The sequence below is a fragment of the Coregonus clupeaformis genome, chromosome 35 (genome assembly GCF_020615455.1).
Source record: "Coregonus clupeaformis isolate EN_2021a chromosome 35, ASM2061545v1, whole genome shotgun sequence".
NCBI lineage: Eukaryota > Metazoa > Chordata > Actinopteri > Salmoniformes > Salmonidae > Coregonus > Coregonus clupeaformis.
Genome location: NC_059226.1, coordinates 25,296,763 through 25,306,350, shown reverse-complemented (window position 1 = coordinate 25,306,350; position 9,588 = coordinate 25,296,763). Strand labels below are relative to the sequence as shown.

General features: G+C 43.3%; 1 protein-coding gene across 1 annotated transcript; it reads right to left on the bottom strand.

The window, feature by feature from the left end:
- Positions 1-1,897: 1,897 nt before the first annotated feature.
- Positions 1,898-6,171, bottom strand: LOC121550386 (shiftless antiviral inhibitor of ribosomal frameshifting protein homolog). Its single transcript, XM_041862615.2, has 9 exons — positions 5,897-6,171; positions 5,318-5,453; positions 4,601-4,650; positions 4,210-4,269; positions 3,853-3,894; positions 3,561-3,716; positions 3,335-3,438; positions 3,062-3,222; positions 1,898-2,888 (listed from the first exon to the last, which is right to left on the bottom strand). The coding sequence occupies exons 1-9, from the start codon at positions 5,921-5,923 to the stop codon at positions 2,662-2,664; spliced, it is 963 nt and encodes a 320-aa protein (XP_041718549.1). The 5' UTR covers positions 5,924-6,171; the 3' UTR covers positions 1,898-2,661.
- Between the last annotated feature and the right edge of the window lie 3,417 nt (positions 6,172-9,588).

Genomic DNA, 9,588 nt, shown 5'->3' with positions numbered 1-9,588 from the left:
AACCTGGTGGCCAACTACAAGAAACGTCTGACCTCTGTGATTGCCAACAAGGGTTTTGCCACCAAGTACTAAGTCACGTTTTGCAGAGGGGTCAAATACTTATTTCCCTCATTAAAATGCAAATGAATTTACAGTGGGGAAAAAAAGTATTTAGTCAGCCACCAATTGTGCAAGTTCTCCCACTTAAAAAGATGAGAGAGGCCTGTAATTTTCATCATAGGTACACGTCAACTCTGACAGACAAAATGAGAAAAAAAAATCTAGAAAATCACATTGTAGGATTTTTAATGAATTTATTTGCATATTATGATGGAAAATAAGTATTTGGTCAATAACAAAAGTTTCTCAATACTTTGTTATATACCCTTTGTTGGCAATGACACAGGTCAATCATTTTCTGTTAGTCTTCACAAGGTTTTCACACACTGTTGCTGGTATTTTGGCCCATTCCTCCATGCAGATCTCCTCTAGAGCAGTGATGTTTTGGGGCTGTCGCTGGGCAACACGGACTTTCAACTCCCTCCAAAGATTTTCTATGGGGTTGAGATCTGGAGACTGGCTAGGCCACTCCAGGACCTTGAAATGCTTCTTACGAAACCACTCCTTCGTTGCCCGGGCGGTGTGTTTGGGATCATTGTCATGCTGAAAGACCCAGCCACGTTTCATCTTCAATGTCCTTGCTGATGGAAGGAGGTTTTCACTCAAAATCTCACGATACATGGCCCCATTCATTCTTTCCGTTACACGGATCAGTCGTCCTGGTCCCTTTGCAGAAAAACAGCCCCAAAGCATGATGTTTCGACCCCCCATGCTTCACAGTAGGTATGGTGTTCTTTGGATGCAACTCAGCATTCTTTGTCCTCCAAACACGACGAGTTGAGTTTTTACCAAAAAGTTCTATTTTGGTTTCATCTGACCATATGACATTCTCCCAATCCTCTTCTGGATCATCCAAATGCACTCTAGCAAACTTCAGACGGGCCTGGACACGTACTGGCTTAAGCAGGGGGACACGTCTGGCACTGCAGGATTTGAGTCCCTGGCGGCGTAGTGTGTTACTGATGGTAGGCTTTGTTACTTTGGTCCCAGCTCTCTGCAGGTCATTCACTAGGTCCCCCCCGTGTGGTTCTGGGAGTTTTGCTCACCGTTCTTGTGATCATTTTGACCGCACGGGGTGAGATCTTGCGTGGAGCCCCAGATCGAGGGAGATTATCAGTGGTCTTGTATGTCTTCCATTTCCTAATAATTGCTCCCACAGTTGATTTCTTCAAACCAAGCTGCTTACCTATTGCAGATTCAGTCTTCCCAGCCTGGTGCAGGTCTACAATTTTGTTTCTGGTGTCCTTTGACAGCTCTTTGGTCTTGGCCATAGTGGAGTTTGGAGTGTGACTGTTTGAGGTTGTGGACAGGTGTCTTTTATACTGATAACAAGTTCAAACAGGTGCCATTAATACAGGTAACGAGTGGAGGACAGAGGAGCCTCTTAAAGAAGGAGTTACAGGTCTGTGAGAGCCAGAAATCTTGCTTGTTTGTAGGTGACCAAATACTTATTTTCCACCATAATTTGCAAATAAATTCATTAAAATCCTACAATGTGATTTTCTGGAGGGAAAAAAATCTCATTTTGTCTGTCATAGTTGACGTGTACCTATGATGAAAATTACAGGCCTCTCTCATCTTTTTAAGTGGGAGAACTTGCACAATTGGTGGCTGACTAAATACTTTTTTTCCCCACTGTATAACATTTTTGACATGCGTTTTTCTGGATTTTGTTGTTGTTATTCTGTCTCTCACTGTTCAAATAAACCTACCATTAAAATTATAGACTGATCATGTCTTTGTCAGTGGGCAAATACGTTTTTTCCCTCACTGTACATGTACATATTACCTAAATTAACCTGTACCCCGCACATTGACTCTGTACCGGTACCCCCTGTATATAGGCTCGTTATTGTTATTTTATTGTGTTACGTTTATAAACTGTAGTTTTTTTGTGCACATATTTTCTTACTTTTTTAATTTGTTTAACTCTGCATTGTTGGTTAAGGGCTTGTAAGTAAGCATTTCACGTAAGGTCTACACCTGTTGTATTCGGCGCATGTGACAAATACAATTTGATTTGAACCTGAGTCGTATTGAAAATTAATAATAGTAAGATTTCATAATGCATTATTTGTTTTTTTTGGGGGGGGAAACCAAAATGCATTATTTGTGTTTTATAATATATTCTTGTTCAAGTTGATATGACAAATGTGTTTGAACACACACATTACTAGAAAGCTAACTCCTGAATAGGTAACCAAAAGTAAAGTCAGAGTTTTGGGCAGTAGCCAGTGCGGTCAATCTCCCCTTGTCATTCAGACATTAACAAAGCAGCAACAGCAGCAACACTTCAGTAAGCATAAACAAAGCCAAAAGCAAAACATGAAACTAGTTATATATCATCTCACTTATACCATCTGCCTGTTGTGAATATTGAGCTGTCTTTTCATGGTTTTTAAAATAAAAGGAAAGTAAAACCAATACTATATCAGTAGGCTTATGAGATGCCATCCTTACACTGAACGTGAACCTAAGAAAATCCTGATCGTTGGAAGCACCATTGGGGAAGCAGGGAAGCTGCTCACGACTGTGTTGGGCACTGGTCACATCAGTGGTGCTCTAGCTGCTGCTGCTGCTGCCGCCGCCACTACTGTTGTCTTCCTCACTCTCCTCTCTGATGTCATCCATGATGAGGTCGTACAGGTTCTCCAGGCTTCCTTGGCTCAGGCAGGTGTTGACGGTGGAGCCGGAGCTGATGTGGATGGAGCTGGGGTTCACCACACGAGGCTTCCTGTTCCTCTGGCGACTGCGGGGGTGGACACACTCTGTCCCAGGAACATGGGGCTCTGGAATGGAAGCACAAGTCCAGTTAGTTGGCTGGAGCAAGCAGCCAGACAGACATGTAAAAGGACACCATCTGGTGGTACTTGTTTGTAGTAACGCACACTACAAACTACAGTACATTGAGCTGTACAGCAATCCTGTGTGTGTGTGTGTGTGTGTGTGTGTGTAGTTTAACCTTGTCTGTTGTAACAGTCCTCAGCGAGGCAGCTGTGTGGGATAGGTTTCCTGGGTCCTACTATTCCTACCACTCCCTTGCGTGGAGGAAGAATCTCTGTTGGGGTCACCAGAGTTCGGCAGGAGTAGCAGGGGGAGCCCAAATCCATCCTCCCAAAGCCCCTGATGGACAAATCAAACCAAGGTAATAACAAGTGCATAGAGATGAAATCACATTGAGAATTTCTCATTAGTTCTCATAATCACACATGTACAGGACAGCTCCAGCTTTTACCTGAAGGAGCGTGTGCATTTGGTGCAGCAGAACTCTCCAATACCCCACATTTTGTCATAAGGGACAGGGTCATATTTTTTCTTGCACAGGTGACAGCGAGATACCTAGGAGATGACAGCCAGTGGAGACCCTAGTTAGTAGATGAACTGGCCATGTGAAATACACATGATAAGACAAAGTAACAAGGTAACAGGATACCAGGTGGGTATGTATGGAAGAGTATTACCCTTTTCCTCTGGGGTACCCGACGCCACCAGTCCTTGTCACAGGTCTGGCAGGCAAACTGGTGCAGGACAGAGGGGGTGAGGTGGCGCTGGGCATTATCAAACATTCGCTTGTTCTTCTCAGTGAGAGGCAGGACCCGCAGAAGCTCTCCCAGCTCCTGAAGACACAACACACATGCGCAGGGATGCACGCATGCACACACACACACACACACACTGTTCAGTTCGCCATCCACTTAACCTTCATCCTTTTCCCCACCAGTTAAGTCGGTAAATAGCCTGTGGATAACTGACCTTAATATCATTATCGTCTTCAGGGTGTCTGCTACCTCGGGGCTGTAGGGATGACAAATGTACATCATAGAATTAGAAATAGTCAAGGCAACCAATTTACCAACCTGATTATCAGATTGGATATAGGACCAGGATAATATGATAGGAGTTTTATTCCCTCTTTCAGCCCTTGAACAGTGTTGTTATAATAGCTCACAAATCTATTCCCAATGAGTTATTACCCATTACCAATATGGTTATAGAATATGGAACTTCAAAATCAACAGAGACTTGCCTGAAATCCAGGTGTCTTCTGATGAACATTGACTCTTTAACCTAATGAAAAAGGGACTAACTAAGACTGTGACTGTTTTGTACCTGTTGTGCAGGAGGGACCTGACGTTCCCTCTCCTCAGCTGTGAGTCTCTGCACCACGTTCTGAGAGAGAGAGAGAGAGAGAGAGAGAGAGAGAGAGAGAGAGAGAGAGAGAGAGAGAGAGAGAGAGAGAGAGAGAGAGAGAGAGAGAGAGAGAGAGAGAGAGAGAGAGAGAGAGAGAGAGAGAGAGAGAGAGAGAGAGAGAGAGAGAGAGAGAGAGAGAGAGAGAGAGAGAGAGAGAGAGAGAGAGATGGGTCAAGGGTACAACTGAACTATCATGTTTATGACCACAAAAAAACACGTTCAAAGACATACAGACCCGCCTGGATACACCCCTAAGCCAAATAAACACACACAAAGCGACAGAGAATAGTATGGAATTTATTAATGTAACCTTGACAGCCTGATCCGTCTGTAAGCATTTTCTGTCCTCATCATCCAGCTCTACATGGCAAGAGTTGAGAAAGAGGAAGAATCAGAGATTAGATTGTCAACATGGCCAACCCTTTAACGCAAATAAAATAGGTATGGTTGTTAAACCACCAGAGACCATGTCTGAATAGAGGTTAAAGAGCCAATCAGCAGTTGAAACAATAACAAAGTCTCTTCCCTGCCCGTTTCTGTCAAAAATGGAGGGATGGGGCTGGAGAAATGTAGCCACTTTTAAATTTATACACAGAGCTACGGATGCAAGGACTGACCATTCATTATATAAAAATGATAGTTTTAACCATGTTTTGAGGCTATATAGTGTTTGTTTACATTTACTTTGTTTACAAACAATGGAGTAAAACAAGCTTATATTTTGGGTTCTAATGGGGTACGACAGTTGAACTAAGCTCATAAATTATATTCTTCAAGAATCAATGGGTACATATCATAAATGTATAAATCCAACAAATGGATGTATCAACTGCAGATTACCCCTTTAAGGGATAGTTTCCAGGACAGATTAATCATAGTTCTGTTCCTGGACTAAGAAGCACGTTTAATGGAGAATCCCCATTGAACAAGCTTTTTAGTACAGGACCCTGTGTCTTGGAAACCACTCCATAGGGTTTCCTATAGTGGTATGACTGGGGTTTGCATTTACTGTAAACCATTTCTTTACCGTTGCCTTTCTTCAGTATAACTGCCCAGGTGACCATGTGATGGTTGTTGGCATAGCGTCTCATCAGTAAGGTTGCCTTTTCCACTGCTATCTTTCCATGGAATGTCTCCCTGAACCGCCTGACACTTTTCTCCAGCTGAGTTAACAGACAAATAAGAAAATGACAATAAGGATCTAAAATAAACAGACTGGTCTCAAATATAATAGAAGATCAGGCACATTCAACGGGAAGATCGACAGAACATTGCAACAAATGCAAATGCTCCTAAGGGCATGGTTTATTCAAAAACAACACAACGCACAATGAAACACACACTGCTTTTGCCCTGTCCTCTCTAACCTACTTATAAAGTGTAATAACTCTAGTGTTTGATGACGTTATTTATGTTTAGGCTATACTTATGAGAAATGTGATAAAAAAACATAATTCCTATCTAACGTTAAAAGTTTCACATCGACCAAAACACAAATTGGACATTGGATCCGTAGGACTACAATACAATCATGAAAGGCGCATGCAAATTGACCATATAAAACAGTGTTATTGGCCAAATGAAAACTAAGTTGACCGTAGCCTACCTCAAATTCATCTTGCAGACGGCTCATTTTATTATCGTCGAGGCTTTTTCTGTCCTTGTATATGTCGTTCTATGGCAAAATATTTTGCAACAATCGATCTATCTCCTTGTAGCTCTGCAGTTGCAGTGTGTTGTTGACAATCAACTTTCACTTTGATAAAATGCCGCCTTCAAAACAACTGGGAACTCGGAAAAATACGAGGTCAAATCATGACGTCAGTGATCTTCAGGTCAGCAAATCGGAACTCTAGAAAGAGTCCCGAGTTGGATGACCGTTCAAATCGATTTTTCCCAGTCGGAGCTCGTTTTTCCCCCTAGGTCCCAGTTGTTTTGAAAGCACTGAAGTCGGATTTTCCGAGTTCCCAGTTCCGAGTTGTTTTGAACGCGGTATTAGCCGCTGCTTTTTCTTCTTCTTCGGTATCATGCCGTTCTCACATTTTGTTTGTGCATGCCGCCACCTACAGTGCGGTAGTGTATGTTCAATCACGTTATATTTGTGATACTACACCTACAGTTGAAGTCGAAAGTTTACATACACCTGAGCCAAATACATTTAAACTCCGTTTTTCACAATTCCTGACATTTAATCCTAGAAAAAAATCCCTGTTTTAGGTCAGTTAGGATCACCACTTTATTTTAAGAATGTGAAATGTCAGAATAATAGTAGAGAGAATGATTTATTTCAGCTTTTATTTCTTTCATCACATTCCCAGTGGGTCAGAAGTTTACATACACTCAATTAGTATTTGGTAGCATTGCCTTTAAATTGTTTAACTTGGGTTAAACGTTTGGGGTAGCCTTCCACAAGCTTCCCACAATAAGTTGGGTGAATTTTGGCCCATTCCTCCTGACAGAGCTGGTGTAACTGAGTCAGGTTTGTAGACCTCCTTGCTCGCACACACTTTTTCAGTTCTGCCCACAAGTTTTCTATAGGATTGAGGTCAGGGCTTTGTGATGGCCACCTTAACTTTGTTTTCCTTAAGCCATTTCGCCACAACTTTGGACGTATGTTTGGGGTCATTGTCCATTTGGAAGACCCATTTGCAACCAAGCTTTAACTTCCTGACTGATGTCTTGAGATGTTGCTTCAATATATCCACATCATTTTCCTTCCTCATGATGACATCTATTTTGTGAAGTGCACCAGTCCCTCCTGCAGGAAAGCACCCCCACCCCCGTGCTTCACAGTTGGGATGGTGTTCTTCGGCTTGCAAGCTACCCCCTTTTTCCTCCAAACATAAAGATGGTTGTGGTGTCGAGTTAACGTTGCTAATTATGCTGTGATGACCAAGGAGGACCCGCTGACGCTGTATTTTTATCATAAGGTTTATTCATAACAAAGGGTTACAGCGTCGATTTACAGATACCTGCAGATACCCGGAGAATAATCGGCCCATCTCAAATCTGATTATTCTGCTTCTCCTCTGTCCTAACTGTGGTATATATGCTATGTAATCTGATATGGGTGTTCCCCTACAGACCAATCACCTATCTCCACACAACAGACTTCCTCTGTTCTATGGTGTTCCTCTAAAACGGCTCCCTCTAAAACTGAATAAACATCCTCTCAGGTTCCACTTGAAAACATTAGCAAAGTCATAATTCTTCATACACTACATGGTCATTATGGCCAGTTCTATTTTTGTTTCATCAGACCAGAGGACATTTCTCCAAATAGTACGATCTTTGTCACAATGTGCAGTTGCAAACCGTAGTCTGGCTTTTTTATGGCGGTTTTGGAGCAGTGGCTTCTTCCTTGCTGAGCGGCCTTTCAGGTTATGTCGATATAGGACTCGTTTTACTGTGGATATAGATACTTTTTAACCTGTTTCCTCCAGCACCTTCAGAAGGTCCTTTGCTGTTGTTCTGGGATTGATTTGCACTTTTCACACCAAAGTACCCGTATTTTCCGCACTATAAGGCGCACTTAAAAGCCTTTAATTTTCTCAAAAAACGACAGTGCGCCTTATAATCCGGAGCGCCTTATATATGGATCAATTGGTTAATTGGTTGATCCATACTGGTTGTACACGGCGCTCAAGGCGCTCTGTCAAAATGTTTCAGTATGAAAAACCAATAAAAACAATTTAATAATAATGAAATGTTTCAGTACGACTGGTAAACTACAAAGCCGCACCGCTTGCAGCATTACGGCTACCGTAGTCAGTAAACACCGGTACTGTGCTTACTCACAGTCCCACACCACTTGTGTGTGTATAAAGACCCCAAAATGGCACCTTTCAAGAGACACGCTTACGACGCAGAGTTCAAGCTCAAGGCTGTCGGTCACGCAGTAGAATATGGGAATAGAGCAGCAGCGAGAGAATTCAACATTAATGAATCAATGGTACGGAAGTGGAGGAAGCAAGAAGATGACCTGCGCCAAGTAAAGAAGACTAAACAGAGTTTCCGAGGGAACAAAGCCAGATGGCCACAGTTAGAGGACAAACTCGAACAGTGGGTTGTTGAACAGAGAGCAGCAAGTAGAAGCGTCTCTACAGTCACTATTCGAATGAAGGCAACAGCGCTAGCACGGGACATGATCATCGATGAATTTCGAGGCGGTCCTTCTTGGTGCTTTCGTTTTATGAAAAGACGTAATCTCTCCATCCGCACACGAACTACCGTCTCGCAGCAACTGCCAAAAGATTACCAAGAAAAGCTGGTCACTTTCCGCGCATACTGCAAAAAGAAGATCACTGAAAAGAAGATCCGGCCAGAGCACATCACCAACATGGACGTGGTTCCACTCACCTTTGATATTCCCGTGAACCGCACTGTGGAGAAAACGGGGACCAGTACGGTGTCTGTACGCACCACAGGGAATGAGAAGTCATCCTTCACTGTAGTTCTCGCCTGCCAGGCTAATGGCCAGAAACTTCCACCCATGGTTATTTTCAAGAGGAAGACCTTGCCAAAAGAGAACTTTCCAGCCGGCGTCGTCATCAAAGCTAGCCCGAAGGGATGGATGGATGAGGAAAAGATGAGTGAGTGGCTGAGAGAAATTTACTTCAAGAGACCGGGTGGCTTTTTCCACACAGCTCCGTCCCTATTGATCTACGACTCCATGCGCGCCCATATCACCGATGCTGTCAAAAAACAAGTGAAGCAAACTAATTCAGAGCTTGCCGTCATTCTGGGTGGATTAACTAAAGAACTCCAGCCGCTAGATATTGGTGTCAACAGGGCGTTCAAAGCTAGACTGCGAGCTGCGTGGGAGCAGTGGATGACAGAAGGCGAACACACGTTCACCAAGACGGGGAGACAGCGCCGGGCGACTTACGCCACTATCTGCCAATAGATCGTGGATGCCTGGGCTGATATATCAGTCTCAACTGTGGTCCAAGCTTTAACGAAGGCAGGAATAATCTCTGAACTGCCAGGCAACAGCAGCGACACTGACTCGGATAATGACGAGAGGGAGCCGGGCAGGTTGGATGCCGTAGTCGCCCAACTGTTCAATTCGGACACTGAAGAAGAAGAATTAGAGGGATTCGTGGACGGGGAATGAACTGAAAAAGTGAGCTTTACGTGTTATACGTAACTGAACAATGTTGAGTTATGCACTAACGTTTGATTTAGTGGTATCAGACTGTTTCTTTTACTACGTGTTTACTGAATCAGGGAAAAGTTCCCCTCCACGTTTGGGAGAAGAGGGGAGCAAGGCTGGGAGATATTGTTAATATGCACATT